This window comes from Fonsecaea monophora (genome assembly GCF_001642475.1).
Source record: "Fonsecaea monophora strain CBS 269.37 chromosome Unknown Scaff33, whole genome shotgun sequence".
NCBI classification, from domain to species: Eukaryota; Fungi; Ascomycota; class Eurotiomycetes; order Chaetothyriales; family Herpotrichiellaceae; genus Fonsecaea; species Fonsecaea monophora.
In genome coordinates this window covers 237,901-261,065 of record NW_019173964.1, presented here as the reverse complement: position 1 = coordinate 261,065, position 23,165 = coordinate 237,901, and the positions used below count along the sequence as shown (strand labels likewise).

At 52.6% G+C, this 23,165-nt stretch overlaps 6 protein-coding genes across 6 annotated transcripts; 4 read left to right on the top strand and 2 right to left on the bottom strand.

Annotated features, from left to right (window-relative positions):
- Positions 1-681: 681 nt before the first annotated feature.
- AYO21_05371 (hypothetical protein) lies at positions 682-2,566 on the top strand (the record flags this gene model as incomplete). The annotated part of the gene is made up of 5 exons (XM_022655341.1): positions 682-692; positions 745-814; positions 864-944; positions 1,002-1,352; positions 1,403-2,566. 5 exons carry the CDS (start codon positions 682-684, stop codon positions 2,564-2,566), a joined length of 1,677 nt encoding a protein of 558 aa, XP_022512423.1.
- Positions 2,567-6,156: 3,590 nt separating this feature from the next.
- AYO21_05370 (hypothetical protein) lies at positions 6,157-9,540 on the top strand (the record flags this gene model as incomplete). Its single annotated transcript, XM_022655340.1, has 2 exons — positions 6,157-7,174; positions 7,226-9,540. The coding sequence occupies 2 exons, from the start codon at positions 6,157-6,159 to the stop codon at positions 9,538-9,540; spliced, it is 3,333 nt and encodes a 1,110-aa protein (XP_022512422.1).
- A 422-nt stretch (positions 9,541-9,962) lies between these two features.
- Positions 9,963-12,770, bottom strand: AYO21_05369 (hypothetical protein; the record flags this gene model as incomplete). The annotated part of the gene is made up of 1 exon (XM_022655339.1): positions 9,963-12,770. One exon carries the CDS (start codon positions 12,768-12,770, stop codon positions 9,963-9,965), a length of 2,808 nt encoding a protein of 935 aa, XP_022512421.1.
- A 678-nt stretch (positions 12,771-13,448) lies between these two features.
- Positions 13,449-14,306, bottom strand: AYO21_05368 (hypothetical protein; the record flags this gene model as incomplete). The annotated part of the gene is made up of 1 exon (XM_022655338.1): positions 13,449-14,306. The coding sequence occupies one exon, from the start codon at positions 14,304-14,306 to the stop codon at positions 13,449-13,451; it is 858 nt and encodes a 285-aa protein (XP_022512420.1).
- A 3,289-nt stretch (positions 14,307-17,595) lies between these two features.
- AYO21_05367 (hypothetical protein) lies at positions 17,596-18,483 on the top strand (the record flags this gene model as incomplete). Its single annotated transcript, XM_022655337.1, has 1 exon — positions 17,596-18,483. The coding sequence occupies one exon, from the start codon at positions 17,596-17,598 to the stop codon at positions 18,481-18,483; it is 888 nt and encodes a 295-aa protein (XP_022512419.1).
- A 2,151-nt stretch (positions 18,484-20,634) lies between these two features.
- Positions 20,635-22,711, top strand: AYO21_05366 (hypothetical protein; the record flags this gene model as incomplete). Its single annotated transcript, XM_022655336.1, has 4 exons — positions 20,635-20,813; positions 20,878-21,135; positions 21,195-21,638; positions 21,691-22,711. The coding sequence occupies 4 exons, from the start codon at positions 20,635-20,637 to the stop codon at positions 22,709-22,711; spliced, it is 1,902 nt and encodes a 633-aa protein (XP_022512418.1).
- Between the last annotated feature and the right edge of the window lie 454 nt (positions 22,712-23,165).

Below are 23,165 nucleotides of genomic sequence, written 5' to 3'. Positions count from 1 at the left end.
GCGCTGGTGACGCGTGCATTCATCAAAGGTTGTTACTGTTATCAACCTGACAGTCAAGCTCCGTTCTTGGTGGGCTAGGATCGCTCTCATGTCAGTGCCCGTGGTCTCTATCAGTTAAATGATAGGTATATACATTGATATGTCAGGGATGCTGGGTAGTGTTTCGACATGATAGACCATCCTACACCCCTTTATGCCCCTGAACATAAGGCTGCAGGATCCACGCCCCCTTTACCACGTCCATCTTCCCGTTACCCACGGTACTGAGGACGTCCGGAAGATTGCCGGAGGAATAAGGAGTTCACTGTTACACCAGTGAGAGGGGTCAATGCCATCCCCGTTAAGTACTGGGGGACTGTGGCTGAACAAAAGATACAACTTCGCAATCTGAAATCTGTCTATCCATCCCCTGCCAAGCCTGTGACGGTTGCTCCAACTGGTCCACTTGCCGAACCGCAGCGCATCTGCACCTGCGCCCCAACTTTTTTTCTGCCCAGAGACGCATTGAACTCGAGACACGGAGGGTGTCCGATGCAAAACCGTTGCTTCTCTGCCACAGTTTGCTGTATTGGTCCAGTGTAAACAGTCGTTGCTGAACAAAATCTGCAGCATATAGACCTGTCCTGTCTTTTGACTTTCTTTTTGACTTTCCTTTGGCTATATTCTCACTTTGCCCTCCAAATGCCTGACATGTATGCCACTCTCTGCTACCTCAGTCACCGCTTTCTAACTGGTCAAACGCAGTTCCGTCGACGTTCTGGTCATAGGTGCTGGCCCAACCGGCTTGGGCGCTGCCAAAAGACTCAATCAGATTGTATGTGCAGGTTTCGCGCACGAGAGGCTCCCACTAACTGGTCCGCCAGAATGGCCCATCATGGATGATTGTCGATTCAAACGAGACTCCTGGCGGTCTCGCTTCTACCGACGTGACCAAAGAAGGATTTGTATGTGCTTTGGAATACCCTAAACAAAAACAATTCAGGTGCTGACTTGTCGACCAGCTCTATGATGTCGGTGGCCATGTCATCTTCTCCCACTACAAATACTTCGACGACTGCATTGACGAGGCGCTGCCGAACGAAGACGATTGGTATACCCACCAGAGAATATCCTATGTTCGATGCAAAGGTCTATGGGTGCCATATCCATTTCAAAATAATATCTCGATGTTGCCCAAGGAAGATCAGGTGGTGTGCATGGACGGACTGATTGACGCCGCTTTGGCAGCAAGAGTCGCAAATACCAAACCCCAGAATTTTGACGAATGGATCCTACGTAACACGGGTGTTGGCATTGCAGATATTTTTATGAGACCTTACAACTTCAAAGTGTGGGCTGTTCCTACCACCAAGGTGGGTTTGTTGGTGACATTACTTCCTGACTCGCGCTAATACTCGCGCAGATGCAGTGTCAATGGCTAGGCGAGCGCGTGGCAGCTCCAGATCTTAAGGCTGTCACCAAAAACGTCATACTCCAGAAAACGGCAGGCAACTGGGGCCCTAACGCCACCTTCAGATTTCCAGCGCGAGATGGCACGGGTGGCATCTGGATCGCCGTTGCTAAGACTCTCCCGGAAGAGAAGAAGCGCTTTGGAAAGAAAGGCACTGTCAAGAAGGTCAACGCCGACAAGAAACAAGTCCTCTTGGCCGATGGCACCACCGTCCACTACGAGAGACTCATCAGCACCATGTCTATTGACTTCTTGGCAGAGGCCATGGAGGACGAGAAACTGATCAGCTTGTCCAAGGGCTTGTTCTATAGTAGCACTCATGTTATCGGTGTGGGCATCCGAGGTACACGTCCCGAACGAATTGGCGACAAGTGCTGGCTTTATTTCCCCGAGGACAACTGCCCTTTCTATCGTGCGACCATATTTTCCAACTATTCCCCCTACAACCAGCCGCAGAAGAATGTCAAGCTGCCCACGTTACAACTTGCCAACGGATCTCGGCGCCAGAGTATGCAGGCGAAAGAGGGACCCTACTGGTCAATCATGCTGGAGGTGTCCGAGTCCAGTATGAAACCAGTCAACCAGGACACCCTTCTCAAAGACTGCATCCAAGGTTTGGTGAACACCGAGATGCTGAAACCCGACGACGAAATTGTCTCGACCTATCATCGCCGCTTCGATCATGGTTATCCTACCCCAACTTTGGAGCGAGAAGGAGTGCTCAAGCAGATGCTACCGGCTCTTCTGGAGAAAGGCATCTACAGCCGCGGACGGTTCGGGTCCTGGAGATACGAGGTGGGCAACCAAGACCATTCCTTCATGCTAGGTGTCGAAGCCGCCGACAACATTATCAACGGAGCTGTAGAGTTGACACTCAACTACCCCGACTTTGTCAATGGGCGGCAGAACACAGAACGAAGACTGGTGGAGGGGGCAGCACTGTTTGGCAAGAAGGCAGGGAACGGCAATGTTGTGGTTGGACGTCGTATTACTGGCGGCAAGACGGAGCTGGGTGGGCGAATGGAGACCAGCGGGAAAGAGGCATTGAATGCCAGCGGCGGGACCGCGACTGCAATGAAGGACGGTAACTCGAGGGTTCTGAACCGCAACTGGTAAATGCCAGGTTTGAGCTGGTCATGAGGTTTGAGCGTTTCTTTTCGGTCTTTCGTATTGGACATATCCCTTTCGCTACGCGGCATAGAGCGGATTATCCACGTGGGCCAAGAAGACGCGGGTCACTGCGCATGCTACACGGGATCATGGGACAACAATGATGGAGGGTTTAGAGCGGCTTGCCCTTTACGCAGATACTAGAAGAGGACGGTTTGAAAAGACAGCATAGCGACTTCTAGAACACATTTGGTCATTGATCGGTCCTTCGTTCCATCCTCCAAGCCCGATTGAAATGAGGGTTGATGCCGTCTTAGCGAGGGCACGCGAGGCATAATCTGTCTCGTGCGGAGGAAGTGTAATTGCTTTCGATGTATCGACTACTCGGTCTCTCGGTAACTCGTCCTCCCCCCAGACTTTTGTCCCCTCCAACGCTTTCTTGCCCCGGATGTCCGGTAATCAAGAAAATGCGGGGGATGGGTGAGCCGCTAGATACATCCACCAAATACTCGGGACTTTATTATGAGCCCTTCTCCTGTTTTAGGGAACCCGGCCCGCCAGAAAATTTTCGACATGATCACCTGAGATGGGGTGTGGCGAATCGGGGTTTGCATTGCGAGTGTGATTGCGACGGGCTACATGGTATGTACCTCGTATAGGTACTTGTACTCGTGAGTAAGTAAGTGGCTCTTCTCTTCTGCCGAGTTACCAAGTTGGGCAGTGTCGGGATGGAGACAGATGAGGTAATAATGACTTTCTGCCGTCACCGCCGCTTGAATGAAAAGAAGAAGGCGCGATTACGAACAGGTTAGGGAGCGCCGTGGAGAATGGCCTGTCGTATCTACTAACTACCTACTGCTTGCAACGAGCACAAAAGTGCAAAGGGAGACATACACGCACACATGTATGGACGGCCATTGCTCAGTCTAGGTCCTGAGTAACAAGACCTCGTAGTTGGTCTTGGGTACAATCACGATACAGGTACAGGTACAAGTACTCGGTACCTAAGTACATAACTACCAGATACATAACTCATAGGTAGCGTGTACCGAGAACCTCGTGGTCTCGTACAAGTACACAAATCAAGAAGCTCGAAGCAAGTGGGTGTAAGGAGTTCCCCCGCTGTGGAGCCATGAGAAATGCCTCATGGTGTCATTGAGGAATCCGAGGCAAACAACATCATCGTCATCATCGTGACCCCCAATTCCAGCCATGCCGGACTGCGCCTCTGCGTGTTATACGAGTAGGGATACCAGTATGTACCTGTACTCTGGAGTCGGTGACTTTCCAATCCTTTGTAAAGACCAGGGGTTGCCTTTAATAATCCCCCGCTGTTCTCGAGTCAAAATCCGACTGTTGATCATCGCAAGACTACGAATACGTCTCTATGTCGAAAATGGGCCCCGATTGTAGGAACCCCTTTCAACGCCGGCGCTGATGTCGTTTGAACATTTGAACACGGCAAAATCTCGCAGTGGCGTCTGAATTTGATAGACCGGCTTATAGCTGTAGTTTCGTGTGCCATTTGGTCACTGTACCTCCTCCTGTGCAGATCTTGGTCACCGATCTTTGGATCACCCTGGGTCCACCTGCCGCGTTATTGATGTCGAGGGCACTCGTGCGCCAGAACAGAATTCCAGGATAGCCACAGACTCAAGGCGGTTTGCACCAAAATAAAACAAGTGACCAGTACATAACCTGGCTGTTGCTGGAAACCGGTCGGAGTTCGACGTGTCATTACGAAGGCTCGCTCGTAGGATTGACAAACACGATGAGAGATGCTATGGATGATCTGTCATTGTCAACGACCGTTGGCCAAGCTCAATCGTGTCGCATTTAGCCGTGGGAGGTAAGGAGCATCTAGTTCTCAGCTGTAAACTCTTATACATCATAAGCACAGCTAAATGATCAGCAATACCGGAACTGGATGAGCGAGGCTTCATCTACCGACGTTGGGGTAATCCAGCCGGTTACCGACCTGTAGCGACGTCGTGATTCTCAACGGTTGTTCATCCTGCTTGCCCCGGTCCTAATTCGTCTCTATTTATTCTCCAGCGTCATATTTGTCCATATCGATCATCTTAAACTCCGGTATCACGAACTGTCTTGTATCATAGAGAACTCGGCGTAGGGGGACTAGTACGTGCATAAAAGTGGAGAGCGAATTGGAGTCTGCGGTGTTCAAGGTTTCAGTTGATTCTCACTGGTGTCGCGTCATCGTCATATGATGTCGTGGCAGAACCGGCGGGTGATAAAGAATAGGGAGTCAATGGAGCGTAATCGAAGCAGAAAGTCAGATTGGATGGTGCAATCGATCGAAACGAGTTCGTGACGATCGAGACGTGCAAGCCGAGGACGAGGCACACATCACGTCAGTTGCCTGCGGAGAAGACAAAGAATTGGATGTGTTCCTGAATTTTTGCCCACCGTCCCCGCCAACCCGCTAAACCGCCCAAATACTACGGGTCGAATGTGTCCAATCACCGCCACCACAATTAGGATTCAATTTGTGCTCACAGTCATTCCGAGCCTAACCGCATGCGACGACATCCGGGCGCTGGCATCAGATGTGCCAGTTATTTCTGTTGAATGTCTTCTGACTCGGCAAAACACGTCCCCAAACAGGTCGTGCAGACCTTGGCTAAGGAATGAGGACATCAAATTCACCCCAAAGGCACCTATAAGAACGTGCCCTGAGTGTTGAACAGACAAGACAGGCCCCCGCTGGGCTGGCACAGTAGGAGCAGGGGGGAGCCCCGTGGTGCATCACTTTGGGCTACTTGGCCACCCGTGGCCGGGGCCACTATTCCTACGTAAGCCTAGCCATGTTCTCACCCGCAGGGGCGGTGACGGGCTGCTCGATCGCTGGACCAGTAGCCACAGGCCTGGAATCATCCCCTCTGCACGAGCACCAACAAAAGACTTTTCCTGCGCTTGTGACCCGTGACTTTTTTTCTTTTGGCCTGGTGAGCCCTTTGTCCTCTGCCCTTTTGCCCTGGGAGGAGCCCCCCTTTGCCCCCTAGCCGTGCCCATAATAACTGGACCTTTCGGTGGTGGCAGCCCGCTGCAGGTGTTTGGTGGTGGCAGTGACCCAAAAAAACCAACTAACCAGACAACGACTAATACTTGTCAACCTGCTGCTTCTCCACGATTTACTAGTAAAGTCGCAAGAAGTCCCTCGATATCCATCATACAAGAAAAACACCGCATTACCTCTACCCTCAAACCTGCATCATCTTCTGTTTTGCTTTTTCTGACATTCTTCCCATATGCTCTCCCCACCATTGACCTCAACCAATTCTCGACCTATCTTCTGAACCCGTCATCTTTCTTACGAGTTTCCTTTCTTTTCTTTGTATCTTCTCCAAAACGGTACGTAGTTGGCTTCTCCAATTTCAACCCTTTCGAGTCCTTATCGTCAGAGGGAGTCAAAACATCCCACTCGCAAAACCTTAGCATCTGCCAGGGCGGTGAATGAGATATGGCTCTGGGCGAGTAGCTCTTTATACCTTGCGCCCTGTCCGACCTCGATAGCTTCTCATCGCATGCTGACGTTGTCCCTGTTACAGTCGGCATCAAGCATTAGTTTGCCCATCATGTCGGCCGCTCAAGTCGCTCCCACCATTCCTCCTCGTCCTAGTCGAGCTCAGCAAGCTGCTGCCCATGGCGCAGGAAAGCTGCCCGACATTCCTCCTCGTCCCATAAACAAGCGTATTGAACGCTCCATGTCACCCTCCAACTTCCCTCGCTCTCCTCTGAACGAACCATGGTCCGCCAATCTCACCCGTCACAAGGCCAATGAGCAATCCTCTGCGGAGGGAATGCCTCGCCGTCCCAGCGTCCAGCACCTGCCATCCCTCGGCCAAGAAGGCATGGAGTATGGCGAGATCATGGACATGGGCATGGAAATGCAGACGGATACGCAAACGAATCAGCAACCACCAGTCTCGACTCTCGGGTCGGATGCGGCGGCTCAGACCAGAAATATCGCACAAGACCTCAAGTTGTACGCCCCAAAGCCCTCGCTCCCCAAGTCAAGTGCGACTGCCCAGGTCCAGGCTGTCACCCGGACCGACTCCCAGCAAGCTGCTTCCCACGGCATCGGGAAGCCGTCGACTCCGTCACAAGATGAGGGTGAAGGGTTACAGCAAGTGAGGACCCGGTCAAGTTTCTCTCGGCCCTCATCTACAATTGGCGGCGAGCGCCGTCCCTCTGTCTTTGGAGATGACGAGTCTGGTCCCGCAGAACTCGGCATCCGAGTTCCCATCAATCCTTTGTTGGGAGATGTGCAGGCCCCTTCCCCTGCGCCGGGTCTGACTCCGGCTCATACTGGCACAAATGGCGACAAGAGGCGGCCCACTCACTCGCGGGCAAAGGCGAGTAGGGAGATCTTTACTCCTCCTGGGTCCTATGGTCTCCATGGTCATGGCGTTGTTCCTGAAAACAAGTTCGAAAAGGACTGGTATGCAAAACACCCCGAGGCGGCCCAAATCGAGGAAACCCATGGCCATGGAGTGTATGAAAGCATCGGCAGTGGCCGCGGCGCTTTCGCTTTGAGTAGTGATGATCTGAACAAAATTGTGCGGGAGACAGCTAGTCGCGGATCAGGACTCGGTACGTTGTTTGCTTTGAGAAAACATGGCATACTCTAACTCACTTGTCCAGGAACCTCAGGATCAACTTATTCCTACCCTGATGAACAAATCGGCTATCTGGCCTCGGATATCTACATCTCCAGGTCTCAGCAAAATACTCCCAACAGTCTCGCAAAGACTCTTACCAACACCTCCCAACCTGCCCTCGAATCCCCACTGAGGAAAGCCAGTTTCCCAGCGGACGATACCATTCCAGCTGAAGTCCGACGTGGCCGACTTTCGATTTCCAGTAGGCATGACGATCACGATGCCATCGAAAGTGAACAGGAGGGAGAGGTCCATGTTCCGGTCGGTCGACGGTATAATAAGATTTCAGGCGGCGAGGAAAGCATGAACGAAACACTGGACACTCGGCCGCTGGTCTCGCAGCCCAGTCAGGACGATGACCACCTTCAGGAATATGGCTATTCGGTGCCGATCCTCGCGGCGGACGAGGTCGCGAAGGAACCCGGTTTGGAACTTCTGCAGCCCGCCGTTTCTCCCAAACAGGAACGCCGTGGAAGCCTTGAACCTGCAAGCGGTGATGTTACCCCAGGATCACGTCCACCAAGCAGACCCACCAGCATGTACAGTCTCCACAGCGCTAACCACTCGTTGGCTCGATTTATCTCTCATACTGAGGAACGAGACGCCATGCACACTCCGCTGGAGGATGTACATGAATATGAACCACTGTTCCCTGAGGACGATGACAAGAAGCCGATCAATCACGCCGAACGATTCAAGCAGCGACCTGAAGCTCTCAAGCAGCGATTCCCCAGCCAAGACATCTGGGAAGATACACCAAGTAGTGCCCATCACTCCGCTACCGTCTCCACACCAGATCTTCCCGCCAAAGCTGAGGAGGATCTTTCTGCTAGTAAGACGTTTGAACCTCCGGAACAGGAAGCTGCCCGAAAGGAAGAGCCATCTGAAAAGGAAAAGGCCAAGTTGATCCCAAAGGAACAAAGACTGGCACAATCCCGCTTTGCGCCTCACCTTCGCGATGACATGCCTACCAGACCTGGCATGGTACCTAGATTTCCCAGCCAAGATATATGGGAGGACAGCCCAGACAGCCACCACCTAGTTACAACCATCTCAAATCTACCAAGAGAACAGCAAGCAGAAGAGGAGACCTCGCCGGAAGCTACAGCGAAGCCAAGCATACCTCCACGTCCCGCTAAGAACAGGTTAGGTGAAGGGGCTTCCTCTGCTCAGGTTGCACCGAGTGTGCCGCCCCGGCCACAGAAAGCACTCGGCGCTGTGCCACCACTAGGTGTTTCCCCGACTGACGCCGCAAAACCCAAGGATGTCTCACCCACAGAGCTGAAGAAAGTTCCCAGTATTCCCGATCGACCGAAACCTCAGATTCCGGCTCGTCCAGCAAAGAAACCTGCTGGAGAGGGGCTGGCGAAGACCGTATCTGGCGGTTCAGCAGGATCGGTCGAACAGGAGAAGGTTTCCCCTCCCATCACCAAAGCTAAGCCACAAATCCCTGCCAGGCCTGTGCCAGGCAGTAAAATTGCCAATCTGAGGGGGAACTTTATGAACGATCTCAACCAGAAACTTGGCCTGGGACCGCCCAAAGAGAAGGAGCCAGAGCCAGTGGCTGAAGAGGTGAAACCTTTGGAAGATGCGCGCAAGGGTAGAGCCCGGGGTCCACAGAGGCGAGCACCGGCCAAGTCTCCGGCCGCTGTGGTGAGACCAACGGGGTTTTCCATGTTTTCACCGCGAGCTTTGTGGACTATAGATGACGTTGACGAGTTGAACGTCTCTTCCACTGGATCCTCTGCGCCTGCCCCGACTCTGCAGCAGGAGGGATCTGCGAATCTGGACATTCCGGAGAAGCAGGCTGAGCAGTCCGAACAAACCGCTCCGGCACAAGTCTCTCCGCCAGCCCCTACAGATGTGACCGATGATGGCGAGGCTGAGCCCAAGACAGAGGCTGAGGTTGAGAGTCAACCGATACCGATGGCGACTAATATAGCGACAAACACCGCTGGGGAACTCGCAGACCCGGAGCCCACACCTGGGACGCCTATAAGGGAGAAGTCCAACCCTCTCAGTCGAACTGATCCAGCCGAGAAAGTGGACAAGGAGGGCGAAGAGGTTGGACTCTCTCAACGGACGACGGCAAGCAGTGTTCAGGAGACCGGTTTAGAACTGGAAAGAGAAGAGCCTGATCCAAGTACGGATGCAATTCCTGCTAGCAAGCACACAACCGCAAGCACGCTAGGGGACACAGTGCCCCTGGAGAAGAGCCCAACCCCCGACGAACCACGGACATTGAGAAACACGCTACCAGAAGGCGAGCCGGGGAAGGCGAGCACGGAGGAGGTGTAGGCGCATTCGTAGGCCTGAGATGTAGTGTGTGGGTGTGTGGGTGTGTGTCTTGGATCTGCTAGAGTGCAGAGCACGGAGCCTACGGCTCTATGGGTATATGGGTATGTAACTACAGCAGCGAGAGCTGAGAATAAGGGAATACGGATAAGACAAAGGGGCAAGCGTGTTCGGGAAACTGGCATAGACCATCCAGCCAGGAACCGATCCAAAAAAGCAAAGATCTTCTCTATTGCTTTTTTTTTTCGACCTTGGGGGCTATTATTTCGTTGCTTAGAATTAGCAAGAACCACCAATCCAGTTTATTGGCATCTTGTTCATCATCTCCTTCTTTTCCTTCTCCCCGTCATCTCGATCCTTTGTCGTACTTCTGACTTGTGCTCATTGACACCGAATGCTTGCTTTCCTGCTTGTCTGTTTGGGTACTACTCAAACATGTCGAAATCCGTGGCTTTCGGCCGGACTCGGCGGCCTTGAGCAGAAGCCGTCGCCAAGGTAATCGCTGGACCCGCGGCTACTGCCGACTTTGTTGTTGCCGCCGGGCCAGAAGAACCTCCTTGTCCTCGCACCTCTGGGGCTGCTTCGCGTGTTACTTGCGTATTTGCGTTTGAGACTGTCTTTGCCTTGCCGCCCTCGGTTTCGTCCACAGACTGCTGCTGCTTTGCGGCGCGGTCTTGCTCTTCCTGCCGTTGAGGTGGGGCTCCAGCATCCTCTCGTTCCCGGTTGGGTTCCTGGACGTCCTGTTCGTCATCGCTGCTGTCCACCATTGGGACGCCGTCGATGTTCTCGTCCGTCAGAACCTCGTCCCCGTCTACGTCCTGCTCGTCAGCTTCGGTCTGCACTCCCTCTCCGTCGTCATCAATCATGGGCGTCCCGTCCATGTTCATTTCCACGTCACCGTCGTTGGCTGCGTGGTTCGCGTCGGCAGAAGCAGTAGACACGACTTTGTCTGAGGTCGGAACGCCTCCGTTAGCACTGGCGTCGTCCACGCTACGCCAACGGCTCACACTTCCGGTAGCCCTGTCTCTTTCTTTCTGTTTCTCTCTTTCGGCCAATTGCTCAGCCTGGGCCTTGGCTTTCTCTTCTTCACTCAGGGGCGGGTGTAAGAAACCCTCAATCATCTCTTTCATCCTCGCTTCCTCAAAAACGCACCACCCCTCCCACAGCCCCAAGACCACTTGTACCTGTCTCTTCCACTTCTCGGCCTTGAGCTTGCCCCATTCGTGCTTTTGTGGGAATTTGCCCAACGCAGGCAAGACGTTCTGAGCGAGAAGTTGATGCTGAAACAGTGAGCGGTAGCGCCATGCATGTCGCACACCCGAGGTTGAGGAGGCTGAGAGAATGTCGCTTATCAAATATAAACCGATTAGTGATGCCGGGGTTGTATCCTTTTCCATGGGTCTAGGCGGTTGGTCTGGGTTTTCAGACCTGGGGGCCTCCCCCTCCCCCTGGTGTTTTGGCGTACCATCATCGTTCTCCTCGTCATGATGGTCGTTCTCCTCGTCTGTCTCTCGTTTCGGTCTCGTGACGCTGTAACAAAACGGCCTGACTACGTTCCTCGTGACTAATTCTGCAACCTCGTCTGCCCCAGCCCCAGAGTGCTCAATAGCAAATCCCGTCACTCTCGCAACATCACCCCTGCGTAGCCTAGCATTGGTTTCTGGCAGGCGGCTAAGTAGATGAATGAGTTTCGTCTTCGCCAGTGGATTAAGATAACCAGTGCCATCGTTGTCCATGGACTCACTGATGTTGGTCAGTTTTTGGTGATCGTGATACCGTCTGGCCAATCCACCTCCTCTGTTGTCATCATCGATGCCTTCTTCGTCCGAAGAATTATAGTCGTCATCGGAAATGAATTCCTCGAGACGAGTGGTGTACTCGAACTTGAGGTCCTCTTCGGGGGCGATCCAGGTTGATTGTCCCTCAAACAATATATCACCTTGCGGTTGTCGCATCCCGTATCCCGTGTACCGTTGTCTGCGACGCGATTTAGAATCGGTCAGAATCTCCCATAGACGCCAACGATAATACACTCCGCCCGTGGATCTCGAGTTCCAAAGCCAAGCCCATTGTTCGTCACGTTGAATTTGCGGCCGGGACATGAGCAATGCTTCAAATTCAGGACCGTAAGTTAGAAGAGCTTCGATGGTTTTGTGGATTAGCCGGAGTTGTCGAAGATCGCTTGGGACTTGTACCGTGACTTGTGTTGGGGGCATGGTGGATCGAGGACCGTACGGTGTCGATGAGGTGTACGAAGCCGGAGGACCAAAGCGGTTACCGCCAGCTGCCTGACCTGGTGGAGGGGCCCGGGATAAGGATGTGTGCTGTGGCATTGGTTTTGCACCAAAGGGAAGATTGTGCAAGCTCGCAGACGGAGTGTTGTTACCGAGGGAGTTGATGCCGGTCAAGGCTGCTGAAGAAAGATGGCGAGAGATGGAAAGATTGAACCCAAATCCGAGGTATTTATTCTGAAGGTGCGAGACCATTGTTTCAATATCTGCCGCTGGAGTCTCGGCGGCGAGTGTGACGATTGCCGAGATTGATTTCCTTTCAGCGGTTGTGCCTGGCGCAGGTGGAAGGATGCGGACACCTTCGACGACCAACGGAGAGGGAGTGAAGAGCGCCTTGACGACCGCAGGAGACGTCTCGGGGGGAAGAGAGGCGAGATGCAAGGTGGGTTTCGCGGCAGCTTTCAGATCATCTGTGTCCCGCGCATCTTCCTCTTCCTCGTCATGAGCGAAAGCGGGGATGTCTCTCCTGTTGTCCGCATCTCTGCCATCATTGTAGGAAAACACCCTGTCCCTTCTGTCGCGTTCTCGATCCCGATCCCGGCCTGAGTATTCATCATAGTGTCTCTTTCTTCCAAATCCCGGTGCAGGACCCAAGCTACCAGGTCCACTCTTTGTCAACGAGGGACTCGGCCCCAGACTGCCAGGACCGCTCTTCAGGCCCGAACTTGTGAAGTGTCTCTTGCCAGGGCCGGAGGGACCGTAGTTGCTCCCAGGGGCGCCAACACCCCCTCTGTGTTCGCCTCCCGGGCCTCGCTTTGAAGCAAAGCCCGGTATTTGGTCCCCATCGTCTTCAAAACTCTTCACAAAATCTTCAAGGACAGCTGCTGTCTCTGCTTTCTCTCGGGCCTTCTTTGCTTCCGCTTCTGCTTTCTGTCGCTCGAAGATGGACTTTTTCGCCGAGGCGCCGAGTTTGGAGGAAATGTCGTTATTGGAAAGAGGCATTCTGACAGGTATATTCTCGAGGAATGAGGCGGAGATGCATGATTCTGATCTAGGTACAGGAATGCTGCTCAAGTTTGACAGGAATGGATTAACTGTGACGCCAAATGTTCCCAAGTCTGGGAGGCTGAACCCAAAGTGCGGAGGACTCGTGACTCGGCCTTTTTACTGCCCCAAATAGACTAGCTCAATCAACAGCAGCCTTGCAATATCGGAAAGCACCAATCATGGCATTTGTGACAGGCATCTTTTATCTATTCGCACAGTGCCACACAGTGCCCTGCATGCGCCCATCGTTACAGTAACAGTATTTGCCCCTCTCGCCAGATGTTCAATCCTCCTACACCTGCCCCCCTTCTCATCACAAATTTGACTCCTTGTGTCAATCTCTTCGATCTTCCCAGTCACGGCGAATTCTATCATGTTTAAACGGCCGTGCTCTATAATCTAGGTGTCCGGGTTTGCGGCTTCTTTTTTATCTCATGGAGATCGATAGACAAGGTTGGTAAAGTTTGGACAAATAGGCAGTCGAAAAGGAAGCTTTCTGCACACCTCGCGCTCCTTCAGCCTGGCCTGATGCGCAACAGTGTTAGGTCGAACAACATTCCAGTGGCTGAGGGCTGCGACACTCTCGAGACTCGGAGCGACAACGAAAGGACTCGCACCCTACCTTCGGTTGTCTCAAGATGCCGGTCTTAATGCGTACATCCTCACGGGCAGCAACGTTTTCGGAAATCCCGTCTGCAGCTTCGTTCGCACAATCTTCAGGCCAGCCTGCTCAAAACACGCCCGAAAATTGCGATCGCTGTGCGTGACGCTTTTGTCCTCCTCCCAGAACATATCTTCCCCGTCCGCGGCATTCGAGATATTCTCCTTCACGATGATCCAGCCGTCTGGCGCTAGCAGCGGGACCAATGTCCTAAAGTAGCGGATTAGGTCTGGGGATGAGAGGTAATCAAGACACCATTGGTGCCATATAAGATCGTAACGGGCCCCCAGTCCAGTCGTGACTTCGCCCAGTGGAGTCGAGGGCTTCCACCTATCTGCGTCTGATATCGGATCCGCAGGCACCGCGTTGGCCGCGTCGTAGGAAGGAATTGATTCGGCTGACCACTCCTGCAAAGGCACGTTATAAACGCGCTGCAGCTGCCCAGATTTGACCAGCGGCGCCCCCGGCGCAGTCAGAGTGGCGGTAAATTTCTCCACCGGCTCAATAATGTCGATTTTCTCACAAAGTGAAGCCAGCAAGTTGAGCGTAACCCGCCCGATCCCCGCCCCAGATTCGAGGCAATGCCGGAATGCATATTGTCCCGTTCTTCGATCGACGCTGTCGTCTGATGTTGGTCCTTTATCCCCTGAGATCGGATGGAGCCGATGGAGCTTGGATAGAAAATTGCGAGAGAACTGCATGTCCACGCGAGATAGGTGGGGAAAGCCGCCGAGCATGCCGTTGTCGTCGGCGGACTGCTTGCCCCAGTACTCGAGTTGAGCGGCCGTGGATACCCGGGCATCGATCTCTGCCTGCCGGTCGGTTGTCATGATGGGCGGAATATATTTTTAATGTTGCATTGAACGGACAAGGACGGGGCTTTGCCCAGGAAGGAACAGTGTCGCCTCAGCCGCAGAGAGGCACGAAACTTTTGCTGATATCCATTGCGCCATAAACTGTTGATATGTACGAGGTACATAAAAAGTCCTTGTCGTGGCCGTGGGTGTCAATGTCAGATTTGTATGTAGCGGCTTGGCAAAGCCAATCGCGAGAACAAACAAGACTAAAAGTATTAGAAGAAGTCAACAGATCTACCGAGTACTGAAACTTGGCCTGGCCAACGTAATTCGTCCCGATCCTCTGCCGTTGTCAAGCAACCAAGCCGAAGGACCTGCACAGTATCAGGGACACTCACAGTGCACGGTGCATACATTCATTCGACGGCTCGGTGTTATTCATGCTCTGTGTCACCTAGTAAGAATTGGGGTCTCAAGATCCAAAAGTGGTTCGAACACAAAGGCAATATTGTTCTGGACGGGTGTTGCGGTGTTCCTTGAGGGATGAGATGTTGTTGAATTCACGAGTGGGTTCAGGAGTTCCGGTTCCGCAGCTATTTGCACATCGCCGCCACTCCTTTTTGCGTTGGTAAAGCCTCGTGGAGACCCCAGGACCAATCAAGACGACTGCCAACAGCCTCGTTGTACATCAGAATTAGGCTGCCGTTGCGATTAGGCTGCCGTTTCCTAGTGGTCAGAAGGTGCCTGGGAGTAAATCTATGTAGGCACACGCTCTTTCTGTATGGGATAATGTTGGATTTCCCGGCATCCCTCGAGTGTTCTGGCATGGCTACCACTGTGATTTCCAGGCCGTGGTGTTTGAACTTCCGGGACCCAATCTGGAGGATCTCTTTCGCTACTGTGACAACAAATTCTCACTCAAGACAACATTGATGCTGATGGATCAACTCCTCCACGCGGCAGGATACCTCCATCGCGACATCAAGCCTGAAAACTCCCTTCTGGATACTGGCAAGCAGGGCAACGTTGTCTACATGACCGATTTTGGGCTCTCCACCTATCGAAGAGATTCTCACAGCCAAGTGACGAGTCACAAGACGGCAACTAGCCCCGGATTTCCTTGGTTGGCACCTGCCGCTACGCCAGCATCAATGGCCACTTGAACGTCGGTAAGTAGTGTGGATGTGTTCTATCGTTGATTCGACAAGCTAAACTGGGCCCTATGCAGCTCCATCACGACGTGACGACTTAGAGTCGCTGGGGTATACAATATGGCCTTGTATTTTCTTCATTGGTCTCTTCCCTGGCGAGGTCTGAAGGCCCCCAGTTGGCAGGAAAAATACAGGCTTGTTTTCGAGCGGAAGCGGACGATCAAGGTAACCGAACTATGCCGGGGTCTGCCCGCGAAGTTTACTACCTACAAGAACTACATTCGAGGATTGGACGACCAGGATAAGCCGGATTACAAGTACCTCCGGAGCTTATTCGGTCGCCTCTTTCGCCGCAAAGGTTTCGACCATGATAATGTGTTCGATTGGACGATTCGAGAGTTTGAAAGGCAGTCAAATATGAATCAGCAACGTCCTGTGCCCTGTCCGAGCGCTGGGGAGCAAAAGACGGAGCGAGCCCCTGCAGGCAGACGTGACCGAAAGAGGAGGCGTCGAAGAAGAGCTGATACGAAGGAATCATAGCGTGACAAGGTCTTTGATTGGACGATTCGGGGAATTCTAGAGGCTGGAGCCTGACGCCCCAAGAGCCGCTTACATCGAAAGATATGGACGAAAGGTGAGGAGCGGACACCACAAAGCCATCAAGTTGTGGAGTCCAGATTGTGACTAAGGCAAGTCGTCGAAAGAGGAAATGGTACCGTATCCTCCAACACGGGGATGAGAGGACCATAACACGCCAATGACGACGATCACTCCCATTCGTGTGCATCTGAAGTGCTGGTGGCCAGATCGTAGAGGTCCGTGCCTCTTGTGAAAGTGGAGGGTGGCTGTTATCGATCATCGAGAGCCAACCATTTCGCAGGCAACAATACCGACAGGGAGGCAGGAAGTGCCAAAGGTAAATCGTTGGCTGGTGTTATAGTAGCACCCCACTGAGCAAAAGCCCATACAGTCTGTGCCGCACTGTTGTTCAAACCTTCAATGCCTCACCGGTTGGGGAGACTGGTCACAGTTATTGCCCGGCCGGCGACCGTTATGGCGACCACCCTTGAAAGTCGATAGGAAGCATGGTCCTGTACCAGGGTGGAAGTGCTAGTGGATCGAAGAGCCTTCCTGTTCGAGCTCCCCTGCAGGAATCATATGCTCGCAGCGCGTAGGAAGAACAGTTGCGGCCCGTTGTACTGTAGAGTTGGTTAATATGAAAAGCCTTGTTGAAGATCTATCGAAACTTTAGTCGTCGAGCCAATAGGTTCCAAAAATTGAGGGTTGAGATCGACGATAGATTCGCGCATTCCCGTGTTGTCGAGTGCCAGTGCCAGTCCCGTTAGCTTAAGGGTCGAGCAATGGAGGTGACAAGGCGGCCAGCCGGCCAGCTAGAAGGTCAGCGATTCGCGCAGGCTCCGAAACAAAACTACCCTACTCAAGCGGGGCCAAATACCGGCTTCAATAGAGAAGGAAGGTTAGCCGAGTAAGATGCATCAGCACAACCTTTCACGTGAATGGGTGTCCGTATGGCAATGCTTACCCACCCCACGATAGACGAGTGCTGGAGGTACGGTACTCAGCAACTACTTCATACGCGCCCTGGCCCGGATATGGGCACAATTGATCCGTTACTCGGCCGAATTTCGGGAGGTAGAATAGCAGGATTTTCGCTTCATGGTTCGTTGCTTCTGGAATTTTCCTCAGCCAATCGACATGCCCTGAGACGCGAAGTCACGTGAAGATTATCAGGCTTGGCGGAGCGTGACAAACCGCAATCTCCTTTTTGTCGTCTTTATTTTCAGCCAAAATCTCCTTCGACGCTCCCCAGCCGCGCCGATCATCGTCCAATCACCGTGTCAAGGCGAAACGAGAAAAAAGGACTACACGTATGTACATTGCGAAAGTATCAGGACGCCTTCTTCCCTGATTCTGCAGCGCTTATCGCATGCCATACTCCACAGTGTGATCTCTACTGCTAAGAGGCACTACTGTCTTGATCCTGATGCGGGCTGTAACGAGGTCCATCTTTCCATTAGACGAAAGATCTCCAACATGTAAGCAAGAAGCAAGGAAAGATAACGCTCTTCAATTCAGGAGCTTAAATACTGGTTGGGTACGACAGTAGATCGCAGGACTTTGATCACACGAGACAAAATCACCTTGAAGAGATGTGGATACCTCCGAAACTTCCATATTACTTCGCACCGGATGGGCTTCCAGCTCCACTTCCTACCACACAGGAGATTCGAGCGTCCAGCAATATATTGCACCAGCGCTCCACCCAGACTGTCAAGGCTATAGGTATGCACTTCGTTGTCAAATATGGCCCAGGGACCAAGATCCGAGAAGGAAACAATCTGATCTTTCTACATCAACATTTGTCGTCCCTTCCTATTCCACGGCTGTGGGCGATGTACGAGGAAGATGAGGAAGTGTTCATCATCATGGAGCACTTTGAGGGGGATAACTTACAAGATATCTGGCCATCGTTGCAAGCCTCAGATAAAAGCGCCATAACGAAACAACTTCGGAGCATCATGGATCAACTGCGGGCATTGAAGCCACCAGAACCGTCGTTCTATGGTAGCTTAGAACGTGGTCCAATCCCCTACTTCTTGTTCAATTCGCTGGAGCCCAATCCTACAATAAACGGACCATTCGTCAACGAGCATGACTTCGTCCAAGGTCTCGTACAAAAGTTGAGGTCTATCGATGAACTTAATCACCGAGACCATTACAAAACAGATTTCTATGAGCAGAATCTCCCGTCGTGCTTCCGCCTTGGACGGCCAACGCTGACGCATGGCGACATTCAGAGAAAGAACATAATGGTTCAGCGAACATGTCTTCAGGGTGATGGGTGTGAACCCGCTTTCAGGCTTATGATCATAGACTGGGAAGACTCCGGTTGGTATCCTGCCTACTGGGAATTCTTCGTTACGTTCACATCCCTCCGCTGGGACGATGATTGGGCTTCAATGATTCAGGAATTTCTTGTCCCTTGGCCAGCTGAGACAGCAGCGCTGAGCATGATATACCACGACCTATTCTTCTAGAGACGGCTCTAAACTCATGCCAAACATCCTGGCCTCGGCTTTGAGAGCAGACAGCATTATCCCGTCTCTTCCCGAACCACCTTTCTCCTACACCGTTGCAATTCCATGGTTTCTTGAGATCCCGAGACATGCTTGCGTCGCCTCGCCGTCAACTCTATGAAAGCAATCCGCCCTGCTGTAAGGCTGGAATGACTTGATTCTCTGTTCATTCGGTGCATTTGATCAATTTAGGTCGTGGATCCCCGGGCTTGTAGAACGACCCGTCTGGCTTGATTGGCACAGTCTTCATGGTTTTGCTATTGGACGCTTTTTGACGCGGGGGCGGTCGATCTACTTCCGTCGGGTACTTCGACTTTGCCACGCGACCTAGGAGCTTCTTGTCATGATAGGTTTGCGAGTTCTCCGGTCTGTTTGCCGGCTTCCTCTCGTATCGCATTCCGGTGACGAGATCCCCGATAACATGATGGATATAGCCCCTTCCACCCGTCTCTGTTTCAACAAAGATCACCGTATGGTACCTTGTCCCTGGTACATCAGGGTCTGCCAGAATCCCTAGGCGCCAAATGCAGCAGGGCTTGCCGCGCGCGAATTGTAGATAGGCGTCCCGCTGGTTTCAGAGCAGGGGGCATCTGACACTAACAGCGAGCATTATTAGGCGCAAAACATGTCCCCGACAAATGTCTGAGACCTCGACGTACCATGTGCGAAACCTCCCGTAGGAGATACGATAGCAGGATATGATAGCTCAGGCGCTTGTCTTACCTCATAGCGCATTAGATGGTAACCTCGGGGTCAGTGCTGATGGCTCCTCCAGATCTCATCGCCAGTCCTCGCCTTGACTGTTAGTCAAATTGGCACGAAGCCAAAGCTCGTTTTTCTGGTTGTACATTCGTGGTACGCGTATCGACCGGAAGCAATATCAATATATCGTTCATATCGAGCAACTCACTTTCTGAGAGCATAACCAATGGCGTTGAGTTTGGTATTCATTCTCCGGGCCTCCAACGTCTCCTTCGAATCAACCACGATTTGAAGGAATTTTGCACCTACTGCGCTCTTCAGGCTTATCGGCAAGAACTCTGCGTAGCCCTTTAAGCAGACATACTCGAAGAACTCCGGATAAAATCCCGCACAGTCCTAGTCCATCAACCAGGGCTTACCCGAGTCGTCGACCAGGAGACTGTGAAGATGAACGCCAACACTGACCGCGGAGGCAGAAAATGGCGAAGGTAACTGGTTGGCTGGTATAGAGCACGTCAGGAAGCGAAACCCCTGCCCCCGGTTCACGCGTTCATACCTGGCCAGAGCAGTCAAATCGACGAAATCGACGAAATCCGCATTACTCACAGGCGTCGCCTGTTGAGGAGGTTTGGAGTTTTGTCCGCTCGACACCCAACCGGGGAGGCCGATTGTAAGAGAATTGCTGAGGGTGTGAACCCCGAGAGACGGTGTATTTTCCCATCAAAAGCGGCGGCGCGCCCAGCTTGCGACCATACCCGAAACGGCCGGGCCGCCTAAACCGCAGGCGAATTTCCCGGCAACGACTTTACAGTACAAGTAGATAAGCTGTTTGATCATGACCTGATACGAGTGATCCGCGTCATTTCTCAGGGATGGTCATGATCAGGCGTATCTGTTGTGCCGCTCTTTCAGAACCTCCGGTTTGTCCATGCGGAGTCCATCGCTTATGACGCGTGGCAGTGAGACCTTCTACCCAGGAAACACTCCTAGTGCATGTGCCTTGGCCGCCGCTTCGACGTTTATGGTCCAACTCGACTACTTTGACACAAGTACATCTAAACGGCGATCGAGGCTGTGCACCCACGCACCCAAATATGGCCCACACTTAGATATGCACTTGAACGCCTAGCCTTGGCCCCGGATGCCAATCTTCTACTTGACGACAGCCTGCGAACCTCTGCCTCCAAATCATACCCCAGCTTATGGCACAAAGGAATGTTGCTGCCTGATGGGACGGCTCTTAAGAGTCCATACCACGTTCTGTGAGTCTGGTATAGCTCGCCAGGACCATCGAAAGTTTCCAAAGAGCGACAAACATATTGATTACATCCAATCTCCTTCAAGGCATTGTGGTACTCGTATGGCGGTAGCACCTCAATCGCTGGCAACCAACAAAGGCCGAGTTAGAACATGCACATCGTGCCGACAGACAAAAGTGCGCCTCGGGTCGGTGTTTTGACATTAGCAGCTGGCTTACTTTTCGAGACCAGGTTCGGTGTGATGCTGCGACAAGATTTCCGGCCGCCTGTTCTAGATGCGATTCGCACGGGCTCTACTGCCGGATTGATTCAAACTTCACACGAGTCAGGGTCAGACAGTATGGATTTTGTTCGTGTGGCGGACTATCCCACATACCTCTACTAACCTGTACAGACGGTTAACTCCTATTCAGCAGTCAGAGACGACAGGACAAGACCTCGGGGTTTACGAAGGCATAGCTTATCCGTCAGCAGAATACTTGTCCGCGCCCTCTACAGGTCATGTGTCGGACACAGCGAGTGATGCCCACTCAGAAATCTACATGGGCGCAGATTGGCTTCTTCTCTCAGACGCACAAATCACGCAGCACGCACAATGGTCTTTAGGCGGTGCTGTTCTCAGCTACCACGATGTCTCGGAGCTGTTCAATTTGTGAGTTGTTTAAGAACACATACAACTGCGCAAAACAGAGACTGATGGAAGGTAAACAGCTACGCACACAACTACTATCCACACCTTCCTATACTGGACCGAGTTACATCTGTGGCGGACTTTCATGACAGCAATGTCTTCCTTTTCTGGACACTTTTGCGCACTGCCTGTTATCGACATCCCAAGTTCGGTCATGTGTTCCAACTGATCGCACGACCTTATGAGCAATTGCTCACGATGCACCTCCTCTCACCCATCCGCGATTTCAGAATCATTCAGGCCATCCTCATATTGTGTCATTGGCCTAATACAGGGTCGCAACAAAGTAAAGACCCAAGCTGGCAATATTGCGGAATTGCCATGAATGCTGCCTTGCAAATGGGCTTGGATCAACTAGAAGCGGAGATGTTACACCCCGGGAGTCGTGGACAATCGAATGCCCTCCAGATGAGCGTCCAGTCACGGCGCATGACTTGGCTGGCCTGCTTCAACACCAGCACAAAGTATGGTGGGATTGTTCACCAAGCCACTCGCAATGAGCTGACCGTGTCCTAGTCTCAGTGTCTGGTTTGGCATCCGGCCACATCTCTCTTCGCCCTCACAGCTGAACGCGACTTCATCAATGGCCAAAGAACCGAGTGTCCCACGCCATTTCATGGTGCAAGTTGAACTCCAGCGTCATGTTGTGCAATACTCCACAGCACTTGCTGGCGATGTCGACAGCAGCACCTGTTCCACACTGCAGAGCCTTTTCAACACCGAACTGGACACTCTCTTTACGGTGTACCAGGACATTTGGTCCCCGCGACTGGAAATTCAGCGTCTCGGTGCCAAGTTATACCTGTTCTCGCTGTGCCTCACCGTGACATCCAAACAACGCAGTCGTCCCCAAGAACTCGACATGCCCTATGCCATCGACCTGGCTCGAGTGTCAGTACAACTCGGCCTCCCTGCCGCAGTGTCTCTGATTCACACCATTGTCCAGCTGAACAACGAGTCTTTGGTGCAGGAGCCCGGTAACGGTGGAGTCATCCACTACCCCAAGTTCTACTTCCGACTCGTCGTGTTCGCCGTCGTCTTTCTTATGAAATTCCTCTGCGCCGACCCCAGAGCTGCGCAACAGGACAGGGAGCTGGCATTTTCACACATCACCGCGGCACACCAGTTCTTCTCCAGTTTCGCCCCGGCGCAGGACTTTGCTCGCGTTGCGGAGGTGATGGCGGACATGGCCAGGAATCTCAGAGTCGACGCGCAGGACCATCCCAGCACGGTCGAGACCAGGCTGGGCGCATCTCTCCTGTACGACACCATGCGGAGATTCAGGCGTCCCTTGGAAAGATCTGGCGGCAATGAGGAACCCGCTGCACCCATAGCGACAGATCCCAATGCTTGGGCCATGCGGTCCGACGACGACGGAGCGAGCTGGGAAAATCACCGAGTGATGGACTCGTCCTCTTGGCGGTCGCATGACGCTGTTGCATACAAATTGCCAGAGTTGCATGCGAATTTGGAAGAAGGACTTGACTGCTTCCGGTGGATGTCGGATGACATGCTCGTCGAGATGATGAATTTGTGACTTACTCTCCCTTCCCCTCCCCTTCCCCTCTCTGTATGAAAGAAAGAAAGAGAGAGAGAGAGAGAGAGAGAGAGAGAGAGAGAGAGAGAGAGAGATAGGGGTACGGAGAGAGAAAGAGTCAGCTTACATAGCGGGACAAGGTATTTTCGCTAGCAGTCATTCATACAGCGCGCAACCAGATCTTGAGATTTGGGCTTACAAGGTTGACATTTCCTCCACTACCGAGTACAGCGTTTGCACATGAGGTCCTGACACACGATGGCCAATGAATCGTCAGGCAAAAGGGCTGGTTGTAAGAACGTGAAAGATACCGTGCACAACTTTTCGGTTTCCCATACCATACCCGCACACCAACACATCTCATCCTGCGAAAGGTGTGTGTATGCGCGCACTGCCGCATCTATAAACAAAGAAAGGGTATATATATCCCCCCAAGATCTGTTTCCTTCCAGGA